Source organism: Oenanthe melanoleuca, chromosome 25 (assembly GCF_029582105.1).
Source record: "Oenanthe melanoleuca isolate GR-GAL-2019-014 chromosome 25, OMel1.0, whole genome shotgun sequence".
NCBI classification, from domain to species: Eukaryota; Metazoa; Chordata; class Aves; order Passeriformes; family Muscicapidae; genus Oenanthe; species Oenanthe melanoleuca.
In genome coordinates, this window is record NC_079358.1 from 3,600,152 (window position 1) to 3,618,444 (window position 18,293).

Genomic DNA, 18,293 nt, shown 5'->3' on the forward strand with positions numbered 1-18,293 from the left:
AGATGGCGGCCGGACGGCTGCCATTGGCTGCGGTGACGCGCTCAAGATGGCGGCCGGACAGCTGCCATTGGATGCGGTGACGCGCTCAAGATGGCGGCGGGGGCACTGCACCTTCAGCACTCGCCCCGCCCCCTCGCTGCCATATAAGGGCATACCCCGCCCACGGAGGCGGGGCTTCGCTTCCTCTGTAGGTGCCACCCCGCCCCCCATTTTCCCGCCGTCCGTTGGCCCCGCCCCCCAGCCCCTCACGAGTTCCAGACCGTTCCGATCGGCACAAAGAGTGTTTATTCAAAACGCATCTAAAGCGCACTTTTATTAAAAAACCCTCTTAATTAACTTTTAGGTTTCCCCTCGCCAAACCCGCGGTAAATTCCACAGTAGAAAAGGAAAAAATAAAAAAAGTGGAGATCCTCCAGAAGCCGTCCCCCGTTTCCCGCCGGCGGCTCCGCCTGAGGAGAGAGAAACGGAGTCAGACCGAGAGCGGCGGAACCCGCCCGGTACCGCCCGGAATCCTCCCGGTACCGCCCGAGACCCCCGAGCATTTGTGCGACCCCCCAAAATCCGGCGGGGCCCCGAAATCTCCTCCGCTCCGCCGGGTGAAGAAGGAGCCGCCCGCTGCTCTGCGACACCGCTAAAACCCCGAGCGCCCGCGGCTGGCGGCGCCGGGGGGAACGCGGGTCGGGGTGGCGATGGGGAGCCGTGTCGCGATAGGAACACGCACGAAGAGCCGCCCTTTGCCCCGGTACCTCTCCGACGTTCTCCCTCCGCCGGCCGCGCACAGACTGAGCCGATCCCGCCTGCGCCCGCTGCCCCCTCAGCCAAGCCACGCCCCCCGCGCTCCCATTGGCCGCGCTCAGCCGCGCCATCCTATTGGCCGCTTGGCTGAATGACGTCATGGGTAGGGGCAGGGTTATGCAAATGAGGCTTTAAAAAGAGGGCGTGGCTTGCAGGAGATTGACAGCAGCAGGGAACACCTCCACCGGTGAGAGACAAGCTGATTGGTCCTTTCCACATGGGCGGGGTCACCAAGGGCATTACATCATCCACAAATGAAGAGGCGTGGCCAGAATATGGGGGGAGTGTCTTTTATTAAATGGGCGTGGCCATTTGGGGCGTGGCCATTCGGGGCGTGGCCATTGGGGGCGTGGCCACCTCAGTCCCTCCAGGTCACCTCCACCTCATCCGTCCGGTACCTGTGCCCAGCCAGAGGTCAAAGGTCAGAGGTCAGGCTGACCCACCCCACCCCCCCCCCGCGTGGCCACGCCCCCCTGACCTCTGCGTGATCCCTGATTGGCTGAGCTCCGTCACCTGCCCCGCCCTCAGCATCTCCCAGCCGGCCTGGGCGATCATGGCGCCGTTGTCGATGCAGTACCTGGGAAGGACAGGTGAGAGGGGCTCAGGTGTGTCACACAGGTGTGTCACGCAGGTCAAAGGTCACAGGTGTGCCCCTCAGCCCCGCCCTCACCTGTCGTCCACGGGGCACAGCTCCGCCCCCCGCGCTCTGCACATCACCTGCAGCATCTCCTGCAGCCGGTGGTTACCTGTGCGCACAGGTGAGCTGGGCGTGGCTTCCAGGCACAGCCACGCCCCTTTTTTGCCTCCCAGCCCCCAAAATTGGGGCTGCAATCCCGCCCAGGTGTGACCCCACCCTCTCAGGTGAGGCCCCGCCCACTCATCCCTGTGTGGCCACGCCCTTTGGGGCGGGTCCCAGCCCCCAAAATTGGCTCCACCCCCCAAAATTTGGCTCCCGCCCCTCCCAGGTGTGGCCCCGCCCACTCACAGGCCACGCCCCCCACGAGCAGCAGGTGCCCCGCCCTGGTCAGCGCCAGCGCGCGCTCGGTCACCTCGGCCAGCATGGCGAACGCCGTCTCCTGCCCCAAAAACATCCCAAAGCGTGTCCAAAAACATCCCAAAAACATCCCTAAACATCCCCAAAAACATCCCAAAACGTGTCCAAAAAACATCCCAAAAACATCCCAAAGCGTGGCCAAAAACATCCCCAAAAACATCCCAAAGCGTGTCCAAAAACATCCCAAAAACATCCCCAAAAACATCCCAAAACATCCCAAAAACAACCCAAAACATCCCAAAAACATCCCCAAAAATATCCCAAAAACATCCCAAAAACATCCCAAAAACTGGCCCAAAAACATCCCAAAAATCATCCCAAAACTGACCCAAAAACATCCCAAAAACATCCCAAAAACATCCCAAAAACATCCCCAAAAACATCCCAAAAACATCCCCAAACATCCCCAAAAATATCCCCAAAAACATCCCAAAAACATCCCAAAAACATCCCAAAAACACCCAAAAAACATCCCCAAAAACATCCCAAAAATACCCAAATCCCAAAAACATCCCAAAAACACCCCAAAAACATCCCAAAAACATCCCAAAAATGCCCCAAAAACATCCCAAAAAACATCCTAAAAAATCCCCAAAAACATCCCAAAAAAAATCCTAAAAAAATCCCATTTTCCCCCAAATCCCATTTTCCCCAAAAATCTCATTTTTCTTTTCTCTCCCAAAATCCCCATTTTCTCTCCCAAAATCCCCATTTTCCCTCCCAAAATCCCCATTTCCTCTCCCAAAATCCCATTTTTCCCTAAAATCCCATTTTCCCAAAATCCCATTTTTTCCCCCAAATCCCATTTTTCCACCTGCAGGGAGAAGCACAAATCCTCCGGGGTCGCCTCCCCCGACTCCAACAATTTTGGGGTCACTGCCTGGGAAATTAAAAAAACCCCAAAATTTTGGGGGATTTTGGGGGAATCCCTGGAGATTTTGGGGGAATTCTGGGAGATTTTGGGGGAATTCCAGAGATTTTGGGGGAATTTTGGGAGATTTTAAGGGAATTCTGGGAGATTTTGGGGAAATTCTGGAGATTCTGGGGGAATTCCTGGAGATTTTGGGGAAATTTTGGGGGAATCCCTGGAGATTTTGGGGGATTTTGGGGTTTTTGGGGTAATTCCGGGAGATTTTGAGGGAATTTTGGGAGATTTTGGGGGAATTCCTGGAGATTTTGGGGGAATCCCTGGAGATTTTGGGGTAATTCCGGGAGATTTTGGGGGAATTTGGGGGATTTTGGGGGAATTTTGGGGGAATCCCTGGAGATTTTGGGGGAATTCCGGAGATTTTGGGGGAATTCTGGGAGATTTTGGGGAAATTCTGGAGATTTTGGAGGAATTCTGGGAGATTTTGGGGGAATTTTGGGAGATTTTGGGGGAATTTTGGGAGATTTTGGGGGAATTTTGGGAGATTTTGGGGGAAATTATGGAGATTTTGGGGGAATTCCGGAGATTTTGGGGGAATTCTGAGAGATTTTGGGGGATTTTGGGGTTTTTGGGGGAATTCCCTGAAGATTTTGGGGGAATTCCTGGAGATTTTGGGGGAATTCCGGAGATTTTGGGGAAATTCTGGGAGATTTTGGGGGAATTCCTGGAGATTTTGGGGGAATCCCTGGAGATTTTGGGGGAATTCTGGAAGATTTTGGGGGAATTTTGGGAGATTTTGGGGGAATTTTGGGAGATTTTGGGGGAATTCTGAGAGATTTTGGGGGAATTTTGGGAGATTTTGGGGGAATTCTGGAGATTTTGGGGGAATTCTGGAGATTCCGGGGGAATTCCTGGAGATTTTGGGGGAATTTTGGGAGATTTTGGGGGAATTCTGGAAGATTTTGGGGGAATTCTGGGAGATTTTGGGGAAATTCTGGGAGATTTTGGGGGAATTCCTGGAGATTTTTGGGGAATTCTGGGAGATTTGGGGGAAATTCTGGAGATTTTGGGGGAATTTTGGGAGATTTTGGGGGAATTCTGGGAGATTTTGGGGGAATTTATGGAGATTTTGGGGGAATTCTGGGAGATTTTGGGGGAATTCCTGGAGATTTTGGGGAATTCTGAGAGATTTTGGGGGAATTCTGGAGATTTTGGGGGAATTCCTGGAGATTTTGGGGGAATTTTGGGAGATTTTGGGGAAATTCTGGAGATTCTGGGGAAATTCTGGAGATTCTGGGGGAATTCCTGGAGATTTTGGGGTAATTCTGGGAGATTTTGGGGAATTTGGGGGGATTTGGGGGATTTTTTTGGGGTTTTTGGGGTACCTGGAGGTGCGAGAGGAGCCCCGAAAATGAAACATCCAAACCCTTCACCACGTAGGGCAGCGGGAGCAGCCGGCGGCCCCTGGAATTCGGGAATTTGGGATTTTGGGGATTATGGGGACTTGGGAGGATTTGGGGGATTTGGGGGATTTTGGGGGATTTGGGGTCAGTTTTGTGGTGAGTTTTTGGGTCAGTTTTAGGGTCAGTTTTGGGGTCAATTTTGGGGGATTTGGGGATTTTGGTGGATTTAGGTGTTTCTGGGGATTTTTGGGTGTTTTTGGGGTCAGTTTTGGGGTCACTTTTGGGGATATTTGGGGGATTTGGGGATTTTGGTGGATTTAGGTGTTTTTGGGGATTTTTGGGTGTTTTTGGGGTCAGTTTTGGGGTCACTTTTGGGGATTTGGGGATTTTGGTGGATTTATGGGATTTTGGGGGATTTTTGGGGTCAGTTTTTGGGGTCACTTTTGGGGGACTTGGGGATTTTGGGGATTTTTGGTTTTGGGGATTTTTGGGTGTTTTTGGGGTCAGTTTTGGGGTCACTTTTGGGGGATTTGGGGATTTTGGTGGATTTAGGTGTTTTTGGGGATTTTTGGGTGTTTTTGGGGTCAGTTTTTGGGGTCATTTTTGGAAGATTTGGGGATTTTGGTGGATTTAGGGGATTTTGGGGGATTTTTGGGTGTTTTTGGGGTCAGTTTTTGGGGTCACTTTTGGGGATATTTGGGGGATTTGAGGAATTTTGGTGGATTTAGGTGTTTTTGGGGATTTTTGGGTGATTTTGGGGTCACTTTTGGGGGATTTGGGGATTTTGGTGGATTTATGGGATTTTGGGGGATTTTTGGGGTCAGTTTTTGGGGTCACTTTTGGGGTCACTTTTGGGGGATTTGGGGATTTTGGTGGATTTAGGGGATTTTTGGGGGATTTTTGGGTGTTTTTGGGGTCAGTTTTTGGGGTCACTTTTGGGATATTTGGGGATTTGGGGATTTTGGTGGATTTAGGGGTTTTGGGGGATTTTTGGGTGTTTTTGGGGTCATTTTTTTGGGGTCATTTTCGGGATATTTGGGGATTTGGGGATTTTGGTGGATTTAGGGGATTTTGGGGGATTTTTGGGTGTTTTTGGGGTCAGTTTTGGGGGATTTGGGGTCATTTTTTGGGGTCACTTTTGGGGAATTTGGGGATTTTGGTGGATTTAGGTGTTTTTGGGGATTTTTGGGTGTTTTTGGGGTCAGTTTTGGGGTCACTTTTGAGGTCACTTTTGGGGATATTTAGGGAATTTGGGGATATTTGGGGGATGTGGGGATTTTGGTGGATTTAGGTGTTTTTGGGTGTTTTTGGGGTCACTTTTTGGGGTCACTTTTGGGGGATTTGGGGATTTTGGTGGATTTATGGGATTTTGGGGGATTTTTGGGTGTTTTTGGGGTCAGTTTTGGGGTCACTTTTGGGGCATTTGGGGATTTTGGTGGATTTATGGGATTTCGGGGGATTTTTGGGTGTTTTTGGGGTCAGTTTTGGGGGATTTGGGGTCATTTTTTGGGGTCACCTCTTGGCCAGCTGCTCCACGTTGTATCCCGGGCTGGGGGCGTTGGGGATCTGCGGGGGGAGGGGGCGGGGTCAGGGTGGGCGTGGCCCCGTTAGTGGGCGTGTCCCCGTTCGTGGGCGTGGCCCCGTTAGTGGGCGTGTCCCCGTTTTGTGGGCGTGGCCCGGGGTGGGCGTGGCCCCGTTTGTGGGCGTAGCCCCATTTGTGGGCGTGGCCCCGTTCGTGGGCGTGTCCCCATTTGTGGGCGTGGCCCCAGGGTGGGCGTGGCCCCGTTCGTGGGCGTGTCCCCGTTTGTGGGCGTGGCCCCGTTTGTGGGCGTGGCCCCGTTTGTGGGCGTGTCCCCGTTCGTGGGCGTGGCCCCGTTTGTGGGCGTGTCCCCGTTTATGGGCGTGTCCCCGTTTGTGGGCGTGTCCCCGTTTGTGGGCGTGTCCCCGTTTGTGGGCGTGGCCCCGTTTGTGGGCGTGGCCCGGGGGGCGTGGCCCGGGGTGGGCGTGGCCCGGGGGGCGTGTCCCCGTTTGTGGGCGTGTCCCCGTTTGTGGGCGTGGCCCCGGGGTGGGCGTGGCCACCTGCAGCAGCCGCGCCAGCCGGTCGATGCAGTTCCCCACGGCCACGTCCAGGGTCTCGCCCAGGATCCGGTACCGGCGCCGGGAGTAGGCGATCACCTGCAGGGAGCATATCGCGATATGTCGCGATAGCGGCTGTTCTGACCCTCCTCTCCTGCGATATGTCGCGGTATCGCCCGCCCCAACCCTCCCCCCCCCCACGATATCGGCCGTTCCCTCCCTCCCCCACCGCGATATGTCGCGATATCGGCCATTCCCTCCCTCCTCCCTCGCGATATGTCGCGATATCGGCCATTCCCTCCCTCCTCTCCTGCGATATGTCGCGATATTGGCCATTCCCTCTCTCCCCCCCGTGCGATATGTCGCGATATCGTCCGCCCCAACCCTCCCCCCCCACGATATCAGCCATTCCCTCACCCCTCCCTCGCGATATATCACGATACGAGGCATTCCCTCCCTCCTCTCCTGCGATATGTCGCGATATCAGCCATTCCATGCCTCCTCCCTCGCGATATATCGCGATATCGGCCATTCCTTCCCCCCCTACCTCGCGATATGTCGCGATATCGCCTGCCCCAATCCTCCCCCCCGTGATATCGGCCATTCCCTCTCTCCTCCCTTGCGATATGTTGTGATATCAGCCATTCCCTCTCTCCTCCCTTGCGATATATCGCGATATCGGCCATTCCCTCTCTCCTCCCTTGCGATATGTCGCGATATCAGCCATTCCCTCCCTCTCCCCACCGCGATATATCGCGATATCGGCCATTCCCTCTCTCCCCCACCGCGATATATCGCGATATCGGCCATCCCTTCCCTCCCCCCCCGCGATATATCGCGATATATCGCGATACCGGCCGCTCCCCCGCCCCCACCTGCGTGTTGCCGCCGCTGACGTAGAGCACGAGCGGGTCGGGGGCGGGGCCGAGCAGCCGGCCCATCTCGATGTGCCCCACGCAGTGGTTCACGGCCAGCAGGGGGCGCCGCCACAGCTGGGCCAGCGTCCGCGCCACGGCGGCCACCACGGCCAGCGGGGACCCCATGCCCGGGCCTGGGGGACGGGGGGACGGGTCACCCCAAAAACAGCCCCGGGGGGACGGGTCACCCCAAAAACAGCCCCGGGGATGGTCCAGGACCCCCCCTAAAACTCAGAGCAGATGGAATTGCCCAGAAACCCCCCCCCCTAAAACACCCCCCCGGGGCAGGCGGGATCGGCCAGAGCTCCCCCCCCCGGAACCCCAGGGCAGGTGGGATGGTCCAGAATCCCCCCTAAAACTCAGAGCAGATGGAATTGCCCAGAAACCCCCCCCACACAAACAGCCCCCCTCAAGGTATATGGGATGGTCCAGGACCCCCCTAAAACTCAGAGAAGATGGAATTGCCCAGAATCCCCCCTAAAACACCCCCCCGGGGCAGGTGGGATAGTCCAGAATCCCCCCTAAAACTCAGAGAAGATGGAATTGCCCAGAATCCCCCCCCCCAAAACACCCCCCCAGGGCAGGTGGGATAGTCCAGGATCCCCCTAAAACTCAGAGCAGATGGAATTGCCCAGAAACCCCCCCTCAAGGTATATGGGATAGTCCAGGATCCCCCTAAAACTCAGAGCAGATGGAATTGCCCAGAAACCCCCCCACAAACACCCCCCCCGGAGCAGGTGGGATAGTCCAGGACCCCCCCAAACCCCACAGCAGATGGGATGGTCCAGAACCCCCCCCCAAAAAACTCCCGGGGGTCCCGGGGCTGGTTTTTGGGGTCTTTTTTTGGGTTTTTGGTGCATTTCGGGTCCCATTCCCGGTTTTGGGCTGGTTTTGGGGGTTTTTTTTGGGTGTTTTTGGGGTCCCATTCCCGGTTTTGGGGTGTTTTTGGGCCGGTTTTTGGGGTGTTTTTTGGGTGTTTTTGGGGTCCAGTCCCCGGTTTCAAGGTGTTTTTAGGGTGTTTTGGGGTATTCTGGGGGTGTTTTTGCAAGGGATTTGGGGTGGTTTTTGGGGAATTTTTGGGTGTTTTTGGGGTTTTTGGCCCCCTTACCCTTGGTGAACGCCACCCCGTCGATGTCCCGGAGCTGTTTCTGGGGTCCCGTTCCCGGTTTTGGGGCCATTTTTGGGGTAATTTTTGGGGTGTTTTCGGGGTTTTTGGCCGCCTTACCCTTGGTGAACGCCACCCCGTCGATGTCCCGGGGCTGTTTTTGGGGTCCCGTTCCCGGTTTTTGGGCCATTTTCGGGGTATTTTTGGCTGTTTTCGGGGTTTTTGGCCGCCTTACCCTTGGTGAACGCCACCCCGTCGATGTCCCGAGGCTGTTTTTGGGGTCCCGTTCCCGGTTTTTGGGCCATTTTTGGGGTATTTCTGGCTGTTTTCGGGGTTTTTGGCCCCCTTACCCTTGGTGAACGCCACCCCGTCGATGTCCCCCGGTTCGGTCCCCGCCTCCCGCAGCGCGGCGCGGATCAGCCCCAGCAGCACCGCCCGGTGGTGCCGCCCGGTGGGACCGGGCGCGAACCCTGCGGGGAGCGGGGTCAGCACCGGGGGCACGCGGAGTGCGGGGACACCGGGGGGGGGGGGGGGGAAAGTGACGTCACCCTGTCCCGGCGGCGTGACGTAGGTGGCGCGGCAGTTGCTGAGGACGGCGCCGTCCCGCACCACGCCCGCGCCCACTTTGTTGGCGGAGCCCTCCAGACCCAGCACGGTCGGCATGACGTCACTCCCGGGGCTGCCCGGTGTCCCGCAGTGACGTCACGCCGCCGCCGCCGCTTCTCCTCGCCGCTTCTCCCGCCGCTCCTCTGCGTCACTTCCGCTCCCCGCCTCTTCCTTCTCCTCCTCCTCTGGAGTGTTTCCGGTTCCGGCCACGCCCCCTCCATTCATCCCTCCCTCACGCTTCCCGCGCTCGCGGAGCCGCTCGCGCCGTTCCCGCCGCCGCCGCGGCCGCTGATTGGTCACTGCGGGCTGAGGTACGGCGGGCGGTGATTGGTGCCTGAGCTGAGGTACGGCGGGCGGTGATTGGTGCCGGAGCTGAGGTACGGCGGGCGGTGATTGGTCAGTGCGGGCTGAGGTACGGCGGGCGGTGATTGGTGCTGGGGCTGAGGTACGGCGGGCGGTGATTGGTCACTTCGGGCTGAGGTACGGCGGGCGGTGATTGGTCACTGCGGGCTGAGGTACGGCGGGCGGTGATTGGTCACTGCGGGCTGAGGTACGGCGGGCGGTGATTGGTGCCTGAGCTGAGGTACGGCGGGCGGTGATTGGTCCCGGGGCTGAGGTACGGCGGGCGGTGATTGGTCAGTGCGGGCTGAGGTACGGAGGGCGGTGATTGGTCAGTGCGAGCTGAGGTACGGCGGGCGGTGATTGGTCAGTGCGGGCTGAGGTACGGCGGGCGGTGATTGGTGCCGGGGCTGAGGTACGACGGGCGGTGATTGGTGCCTGAGCTGAGGTACGGCGGGCGGTGATTGGTGCCGGGGCTGAGGTACGGCGGGCGGTGATTGGTGCCTGAGCTGAGGTACGGCGGGCGGTGATTGGTCACTGCGGGCTGAGGTACGGCGGGCGGTGATTGGTCAGTGCGGGCTGAGGTACGGAGGGCGGTGATTGGTCCCGGGGCTGAGGTACGGCGGGCGGTGATTGGTGCTGGGGCTGAGGTACGGCGGGCGGTGATTGGTCAGTGCGGGCTGAGGTACGGCGGGCGGTGATTGGTGCTGGGGCTGAGCTACGGCGGGCGGTGATTGGTGCCGGGGCTGAGCTACGGCGGGCGGTGATTGGTCACTGCGGGCTGAGCTACGGCGGGCGGTGATTGGTCCCGGGGCTGAGGTACGGCGGGCGGTGATTGGTCCCGGGGCTGAGGTACGGCGGGCGGTGATTGGTGCCTGAGCTGAGGTACGGCGGGCGGTGATTGGTCCCGGGGCTGAGGTACGGCGGGCGGTGATTGGTGCCTGAGCTGAGGTACGGCGGGCGGTGATTGGTCACTGCGGGCTGAGTTACGGCGGGCGGTGATTGGTCACTGCGGGCTGAGGTACGGCGGGCGGTGATTGGTGCCGGGGCTGAGGTACGGCGGGCGGTGATTGGTCACTGCGGGCTGAGTTACGGCGGGCGGTGATTGGTGCCTGAGCTGAGGTACGGCGGGCGGTGATTGGTGCCGGGGCTGAGGTACGGCGGGTGGTGATTGGTCCCGGGGCTGAGGTACGGCGGGCGGTGATTGGTGCCTGAGCTGAGGTACGGCGGGCGGTGATTGGTGCCGGGGCTGAGGTACGGCGGGCGGTGATTGGTCAGTGCGGGCTGAGGTACGGCGGGCGGTGATTGGTGCCGGGGCTGAGGTACGGCGGGCGGTGATTGGTCACTGCGGGCTGAGGTACGGCGGGCGGTGATTGGTCCCGGGGCTGAGGTACGGCGGGCGGTGATTGGTGCCGGGGCTGAGGTACGGAGGGCGGTGATTGGTCACTGCGGGCTGAGTTACGGCGGGCGGTGATTGGTCAGTGCGGGCTGAGGTACGGCGGGCGGTGATTGGTCAGTGCGGGCTGAGGTACGGCGGGCGGTGATTGGTCCCGGGGCTGAGGTACGGCGGGCGGTGATTGGTGCCTGAGCTGAGGTACGGCGGGCGGTGATCGGGGGGGATGCGGGGGAAGGAGGGGGGCGGGTTTAACCGGGAGAGCGGCGGGCGCTGATTGGTCACTGCGGTAGATGATTGGCAGCCGGAGCGGGCGGGTTTAACGAAGGGCACCGGGCGCTGTTTGGCCCCGGTCGGTCCCGGTTCCAGCCCCGGTTCCGATCCTGGTTCGGCCCCCAGCGCAGCACGTGGCGGCGGCGGGCACTGATTGGGCACCACGGCGTGATGGGGGCGCGCTCCGATTGGCTGAGCTGATGGGGGAGGTGGGGATTAAGGGGTCTCTGTGCTCTGATTGGCTGAGCTCTAGTGGGGATTAGTGGATTTCTGCGCTCTGATTGGCTGAGCCGAGGTGGGGCTTAGGGGATCCCTGCGCTCTGATTGGCCCGCGCTGATGGCAGTCTCGCTCCCGCTGCAGGGGCGGAGCTTTGATTCGAAGGGGGCGTGTCCTGTGCCCTGTGGGCGGGGCCAGCGCGATGCCGAAGCGCGGGAAGAAGAAGGAGGAGAGCGGCAGCGGGGACGAGGCTGGTGAGTGACCAGTACGGACCAGTACGGACCAGTACGGGCCAGTATGGACAGTACGGACCAGTACGGCCCAGTACAGACCAGTATGGACAGTACAGACCAGTACGGACCAGTACGGCCCAGTACAGACCAGTACGGACAGTACAGACCAGTACGGACCAGTACAGACCAGTATGGATAGTACAGACCAATACAGACCAGTATGGCCCAGTACAGACCAGTACGGACAGTACAGACCAGTACGGACCAGTACGGACCAGTACAGACCAGTATGGCCCAGTACAGACCAGTACGGACCAGTATGGCCCAGTACAGACCAGTATGGCCCAGTACAGACCAGTATGGACGAGTACGGATCAGTGTGGACGGTACAGACCAGTACAGACCAGTACAGACCAGTAAGGCTCAGTACAGACCAGTATGGACAGTACAGACCAGTACAGACCAGTAGCACCCAGTACAACCCAGTAGCACCCAGTCCATGCCAAGCAGCCCCTCCCAGTCCACCCCAGCTCCCCACAATCCCCCTCCCAGTGCTCCCAGTTCCCCCAGTAACCCCTCCCAGTATCCCCAGTAATCCCTCCCAGTGTCCCCAGTAACCCCTCTCAGTGCTCCCAGTCCCCCCAGTAACACCTCCCAGTTCTCCCAGTGCTCCCAGTGTCCCCAGTAACCCCTCCCAGTGTCCCCAGTAAACAGTCCCAGTGCTCCCAGTGAGCCCAGTAATCCCTCCCAGTTCCCCCAGTATCCCCTCCCAGTGCTCCCAGTTCCCCCAGTAACCTCTCCCAGTCCCCCCAGTAACCCCTCCCAGTGACCCCAGTGCTCCCAGTTCTCCCAGTGCTCCCAGTGTCGCCCTCTCCCCCAGTTCCCGCCAAGGCGCCCAAGGCGGGGCCGGCCCCGCCCTACGAGGACCCGCCCACCCGCGAGGCCACGCCCGAGGGGCGGCGCTGGACGCTCAAGGTGACCTCGTGGAACGTGGACGGGCTGCGGGCCTGGGTGCGCAAGGGCGGGGCCAAGGTGAGGGGGCGGGGCCAGGGGGCGGGGCCAGGGGAGGGGGCGGGGCCAGGGGAGGGGGCGGGGCCAAGGTGAGAGGGTGGGGCTCAGGTGAGAGGGCAGGGCCGGGGAGAGGGCGGGGCCAAGGTGAGGGGGCGGGGCCAGGTGAGGGGGCGGGGCCCAGGGGAGAGGGGCGGGGCTTAGGGTGGGGGAGGGGTTTAAGGGGTGGGAGGGGCTTATGGACTTAAAGGAGGGACTTATGGGGTGAGGGAGGGGAATCCCCGCTCTGGTTTGGGGTCAGTTTAGCACAATTCAGGAATTCCCGCCCTGATTTGGGGTCAGTTTAGCACAATTCAGGTATTCCCACTATGATTTGGGGTCAGTTCAGCACAATTCAGGAATTCCCGCTCTGATTTGGGGTCAGTTTAGCACAATTCAGGAATTCCCATTCTGGTTTTGGGGTTCCCAGCTCCGCCCCCAGTAGAAATCAGTCTGATTTATGAATCCCTGCTCTGATTTTGGGTCAGTTTAGCACAATTTAGGGATTCCCACTCTGATTTTGGGGTCAGTTCATGCACCCCTCTCTGACTTTGGGGTGCATTTAGCACAATTTGGGGTGAATTTAGCACAGTTCAGGAATCCCCGCTCTGATTTTGGGATGAATTTAGCGCAGTTTATGAATCCCTGCTCTGATTTTGGGTCAGTTTAGCACAATTCAGGAATCCCTGCTCTGATTTTGGGTCAGTTTAGTGCAGTTTATGAATCCCTGCTCTGATTTGGGGTGAATTTAGTGCAATATAGGGATTCGCTCTCTGATTTTGGGGTCAGTTCAGGAATCCCAGCTCTAATTTTGGGGTCAGTTCACGAACCTACAGATCTGATTTTGGGGTGAATTTAGCACAGTTTATGAATCCCTGCTCTGATTTTGGGTCAGATTAGCACAATTCAGGAATCTCCACTCTAATTTTGGGTCAGTTTAGCACAATTCAGGAATCCCTGCACTGATTTTGGGTCAGTTTAGCGCAGTTTATGAATCCCTGCTCTGATTTTGGGTCAGTTTAGCACAATTCAGGAATCTCTGCTGTGATTTTGGGTCAGTTTAGCACAATTCATGAATCCCCGCCCTGATTTTGGGTCAGTTCAGTACAATTCAGGAATCCCCACTCTAAATTTGCGTCAGTTTAGCACAATTCAGGAATCCCTGCTCTGATTTTGGGTCAGTTTAGCACAATTTAGGGATTCCCACTCTGATTTTGGGATCAGTTCAGGAATCCCAGCTCTAATTTTGGGGTCAGTTCACGAACCTACAGATCTGATTTTGGGGTGAATTCAGCACAATTTAGGGATTCCCACTCTGATTTTGGGCTCAGTTTAGCACAATTTAGGGATTCCTGCTATGATTTTGGGTCAGCTCAGTACAATTCAGGAATCCCCACTCTAATTTTGGGTCAGTTCAGCACAATTCAGGAATCCCCACTCTGATTTTGGGTCAGTTCAGCATAATTCAGGAATCCCCGCTCTAATTTTGGGTCAGATTAGCACAATTTAGGGATTCCCGACTCTGATTCTGGCTCAGTTTAGCACAATTTCAGGATTTCTGCTGTGATTTCGGGGTCAGCCCATCCCCTCTCCCCTCTCCCCCCGCGCAGTGGGTGCAGGAGGAGGCCCCCGACGTGCTGTGATTTTGGGGTCAGTTCAGTACAATTCGGGTACCCCCACTCTGATTCTGGCTCAGTTTAGCACAATTTCGGGATTTCTGCTGTGATTTTGGGGTCAGTTTAGCACAATTTCGGGATTTCCGCTGTGATTTCGGGGTCAGCCCATCCCCTCTCCCCTCTCCCCCCGCGCAGTGGGTGCAGGAGGAGGCCCCCGACGTGCTGTGCCTGCAGGAGACCAAGTGCGCGGGCGCGGCGGTGCCGCCCGAGGTGCGGGCGCTGCCGGGGCTGCCGCACCAGTTCTGGAGCAGCGCCAAGGAGCGCCCGGGCTACAGCGGGGTGGGGCTGCTGGCCCGGACAGAGCCCCTGGAGGTGACCTATGGCATCGGTGAGAGTCCAAAAACACCCCAAATCACCCTGAAATTACCCCAAAAACAGCCCCAAAATAACCCTGAAACCAGCCCCAAAACCGGCCCTACATGGGGTGGGGCTGCTGGCCCAGACCGAGCCGCTGGAGGTCACCTATGGCATCGGTGAGAGCCCAAAAACACCCTGAAATTACCCCAAAAACAGCCCCAAAATCCCCCCGAAACCGGCCCTACAGTGGCCTCCCAGTGCTCACAGCTCGCTGCCAGTTCACTCCCAGTGCCCCCAGTTCCCTCCCAGTGCTCGAAGCTCACTCCCCATTCGCTCCCAGTTCATTCCCAGTCCCCCCCAGTTCCCTCCCAGTTCACTCCCAGTTCCCTCCAGCACCCCCAGCTCACTCCCAGTTCCCTCCCAGTGCCCCCAGCTCATCCCCAGCTCATTCCCAGTGCCCCCAGTTCACTCCCAATCCATTCCCAGTCCCCCCCAGTGCCCCCAGCTCACTCGCCATTCGCTCCCAGTTCATTCCCATTGCCCCCAGGTCATTCCCAGTTCATTCCCAGTGTCCCCAGTTCATTCCCAGTTCAGTCCCAATAGCCCCCAGTGCCCCCAGCTCCCTCCCAGTTCCCTCCCAGTCCCCCCCAGCTCATTCCCAGTCCCCCCCAGCTCCCCCAGCTCACTCCCAGTTCCCTCGCAGTTCCCTCCCAGTGCCGCCAGCTCACTCCCAGTTCATTCCCAGTCCCCCCCAGTTCACTCCCAGTTCATTCCCAGTCCCCCCCAGTCCCTCCCAGCTCATTCCCAGTCCCCCCCAGTCCCTCCCAGTCCCCCCCAGCTCACTCCCAGTTCATTCCCAGTCCCCCCAGTCCCCCCAGCTCACTCCCAGTTCATTCCCAGTCCCCCCAGTCCCCCCCAGTCCCTCCCAGTTCATTCCCAGTCCCTCCCAGTTCATTCCCAGTCCCCCCCATCCCCATTCCCAGTCCCCCCAGTCCCCCCCAGTCCCCCTCCCAGTCCCCCCCAGTCCGGAGGTGCCCAGTGCTCCCAGTCCCTCCCAGTCCCCCCCAGTCTCCCCCAGTCCCCCCAATCCCTCCCAGTCCCTCCCAGTCCCCCCCAGCTCACTCCCAGTTCATTCCCAGTCCCCCCATCCCCCCCAGCTCACTCCCAGTTCATTCCCAGTCCCCCCCAGCTCACTCCCAGTTCATTCCCAGTCCCCCCCAGCTCACTCCCAGTTCATTCCCAGTCCCCCACAGCTCACTCCCAGTTCATTCCCAGTCCCCCCCAGTCCCTCCCAGCTCATTCCCAGTCCCCCCCAGTCCCTCCCAGTCCCCCCCAGCTCACTCCCAGTCCCCCCAGTCCCCCCCAGCTCACTCCCAGTTCATTCCCAGTTCATTCCCAGTCCCCCCCAGCTCACTCCCAGTTCATTCCCAGTTCATTCCCAGTCCCCCCCAGTCCCCCCAGCTCACTCCCAGTTCATTCCCAGTTCATTCCCAGTCCCCCCCAGCTCACTCCCAGTTCATCCCCAGTCCCTCCCAGTCCCCCCCAGTCCCCCCCAGTCCCTCCCAGTCCTCCCCAGTTCACTCCCAGTTCATTCCCAGTCCCCCCCAGTCCCGCCCAGCTCACTCCCAGTTCATTCCCAGTCCCTCCCCAGTACCCCCCAATACCCCCAGTTCCCCCTCCAGCTCCCCCAGCTCACTCCCAGTTCCCCCCCATCTCCCCCAGTTCACTCCCAGTTCATTCCCACTGCTCCCAGCTCACTCCCAGTTCATTCCCAGTCCCCCCAGCACTCCCAGTTCATTCCCAGTCCCCCCAGTTCACTCCCAGTTAATTCCCAGTCCCCCCCAGTCCCCCCCAGTCCCCCCCAGCTCACTCCCAGTCCCCCCATCCCTCCCAGCTCACTCCCAGTTCATTCCCAGTCCCTCCCAGTCCCCCCCAGTCCCTCCCAGCTCACTCCCAGTTCATTCCCAGTCCCCCCCAGTCCCCTCCAGCTCACTCCCAGTTCATTCCCAGTCCCCCCCAGTCCCCCCAGCTCACTCCCAGTTCATTCCAAGTCCCCCCCAGTCCCTCCCAGTCCCCCCCAGCTCACTCCCAGTTCATTCCAATCCCCCCCAGCTCACTCCCAATCCCCCCCAGCTCACTCCCAGTTCATTCCCAGTCCCCCCCAGTCCCCCCCAGTCCCCCCCAGTCCCCCCATCCCCCCCAGCTCACTCCCCCTCCCCGCAGGCGACCCCGAGCACGACGCCGACGGCCGCGTGCTGACGGCCGAGTTCCCGTCGCTCTTCGTGGTGTGCGCCTACGTGCCCAACGCCGGCCGGGGCCTGGCGCGGCTGGAGCCGCGGCTGCGCTTCGACGCCGCCTTCCTGTCCTTCCTGCGCCGCCTGGACGCGCGCAAGCCGGTGCTGCTGTGCGGCGACCTCAACGTGGCGCACGCCGAGGCCGACCTGTGCCACCCGCGCGCCAACCGCGCCAGCCCGGGCTTCACGCCGCAGGAGCGCGAGGGGTTCTCGCGGCTGCTGGGCGCCGGATTCGTCGACTCCTTCCGGCACCTGTACCCGGAGGCGCGCGGCGCCTTCACCTTCTGGACCTACCTGGGCGGCGCGCGGGCGCGCAACGTGGGCTGGCGGCTGGACTACGCCGTGCTGTCCCGGCGCCTGCTGGGGGCGCTGTGCGACTCCAAGATCCGCAGCGCCGTGATGGGCAGTGACCATTGCCCCATCACCGCCCTGCTGGCTGTCTAGGCCGGGCTTAGCCTCGGGGTTTGGCTTAAATTAGGCTCAGAGTGGGATTTCTAAAGCGGCGTCGCGCTGGTTTTAGTTGGATGGGTGTTGGCGTAAAGTGGGATTGAATCGGCACAAAGTAAATTTGGGTTAAATTGGCACAAAGTAAAGTTGGATTAAATTGGCTCAAAGTAAATTTGGATTAAATCGGGACAAAGTAAAGTTGGATTAAATTGGCTCAAAGTAAAGTTGGGTTAAATTGGGACAAAGTAAAGTTGGATTAAATTGGGACAAAGTAAAGTTGGATTAAATTGGCACAAAGTTGGATTAAATTGGCTCAAAGTAAAGTTGGATTAAATCGGCACAAAGTAAAGTTGCATTAAATTTGGCCAAAGTAAAGTTGGATTAAATTGGGACAAAGTAAAGTTGGATTAAATTTGGCCAAAGTAAAGTTGGGTTAAATTTGGCCAAAGTAAATTTGGATTAAATTGGCACAAAGTAAATTTGGATTAAATTTGGCCAAAGTAAAGTTGGGTTAAATTTGGCCAAAGTAAATTTGGATTAAATTGGCACAAAGTAAAGTTGCGTTAAATTGGCTCAAAGTAAAGTTGGATTAAATTGGCACAAAGTAAATTTGCATTAAATTGGCACAAAGTAAATTTGGATTAAATTTGGCCAAAGTAAAGTTGGGTTAAACTGGCACAAAGTAAAGTTGGATTAAATTGGCCCAAAGTAAAGTTGGATTAAATTGGGACAAAGTAAAGTTGGATTAAATTGGCTCAAAGTAAAGTTGGATTAAATTGGCACAAAGTAAATTTGGATTAAATTGGCACAAAGTAAAGTTGCGTTAAATTGGCACAAAGTAAAGTTGGATTAAATTGGCACAAAGTAAATTTGGATTAAATTTGGCCAAAGTAAAGTTGGATTAAATTTGGCCAAAGTTGGATTAAATTGGCACAAAGTAAAGTTGGATTAAATTGGCTCAAAGTAAAGTTGGATTAAATTTGGCCAAAGTAAAGTTGGATTAAATTGGCACAAAGTAAATTTGGATTAAATTTGGCCAAAGTAAAGTTGGATTAAATTTGGCCAAAGTTGGATTAAATTGGCACAAAGTAAAGTTGCGTTAAATTGGCACAAAGTAAAGTTGGATTAAATTTGGCCAAAGTAAAGTTGGATTAAATTGGCACAAAGTAGGCTTGGAATGAGTCCCAAGTTGAGTTGGGTTGAGCCAAAAACCCATCTTAAAATCAGCTCAAAATTGGATTAAATTCACTCAA

The 18,293-nt window shown here is 57.6% G+C and overlaps 2 protein-coding genes across 7 annotated transcripts in view; one reads left to right on the forward strand and one right to left on the reverse strand.

Annotated features, from left to right (window-relative positions):
• OSGEP (O-sialoglycoprotein endopeptidase) overlaps positions 1-9,034 on the reverse strand; it is an 88,978-nt gene extending 79,944 nt beyond the window's left edge. The window contains exons 1-12 of one of the 3 annotated variants that reach the window (XR_008842154.1): positions 8,767-9,034; positions 8,569-8,688; positions 7,072-7,247; positions 6,200-6,295; positions 5,637-5,686; positions 4,103-4,181; positions 2,664-2,729; positions 1,781-1,871; positions 1,466-1,541; positions 1,274-1,372; positions 747-1,193; positions 265-449 (exon numbers count right to left, since the gene is read on the reverse strand). Coding sequence is in view for 2 of the 3 variants with exons in the window: in XM_056510279.1 (XP_056366254.1) it covers positions 1,154-1,193; positions 1,274-1,372; positions 1,466-1,541; positions 1,781-1,871; positions 2,664-2,729; positions 4,103-4,181; positions 5,637-5,686; positions 6,200-6,295; positions 7,072-7,247; positions 8,569-8,688; positions 8,767-8,881 (1,008 nt within the window). In the remaining variant the exon portion in view is untranslated. Of the gene's footprint in view, positions 1-264; positions 450-746; positions 1,194-1,273; positions 1,373-1,465; positions 1,542-1,780; positions 1,872-2,663; positions 2,730-4,102; positions 4,182-5,636; positions 5,687-6,199; positions 6,296-7,071; positions 7,248-8,221; positions 8,689-8,766 lie in introns of those variants that run through there. The other 2 variants (XM_056510279.1, XM_056510280.1) reach the window with 2 other exon arrangements.
• Positions 9,035-9,053: 19 nt separating this feature from the next.
• On the forward strand, positions 9,054-17,354 carry APEX1 (apurinic/apyrimidinic endodeoxyribonuclease 1). Of its 4 annotated transcripts, none has more exons than XM_056510292.1 (5): positions 9,054-9,135; positions 11,191-11,300; positions 12,160-12,311; positions 14,138-14,330; positions 16,523-17,055. In XM_056510292.1, exons 2-5 carry the CDS (start codon positions 11,249-11,251, stop codon positions 17,035-17,037), a joined length of 912 nt encoding a protein of 303 aa, XP_056366267.1. In that variant the 5' UTR covers positions 9,054-9,135; positions 11,191-11,248; the 3' UTR covers positions 17,038-17,055. The 4 variants fall into 4 exon arrangements, with proteins under 4 accessions (XP_056366267.1, XP_056366266.1, XP_056366264.1 ...); XM_056510291.1 differs by having other exon boundaries at positions 12,160-12,290; XM_056510289.1 differs by lacking the exon at positions 9,054-9,135 and adding an exon at positions 10,476-10,520.
• Positions 17,355-18,293: the final 939 nt, after the last annotated feature.

Coding starts and splice junctions, on each gene's coding strand:
- APEX1 (XM_056510292.1), top strand. CDS start 11,249: ATGCCGAAGCGCGGGAAGAAGAAGGAGGAGAGCGGCAGCGGGGACGAG. Junction 11,301..12,159: donor CGGCAGCGGGGACGAGGCTG/GTGAGTGACCAG, acceptor CCTCTCCCCCAG/TTCCCGCCAAGGCGCCCAAG. Junction 14,331..16,522: donor GGAGGTGACCTATGGCATCG/GTGAGAGTCCAA, acceptor CCCTCCCCGCAG/GCGACCCCGAGCACGACGCC.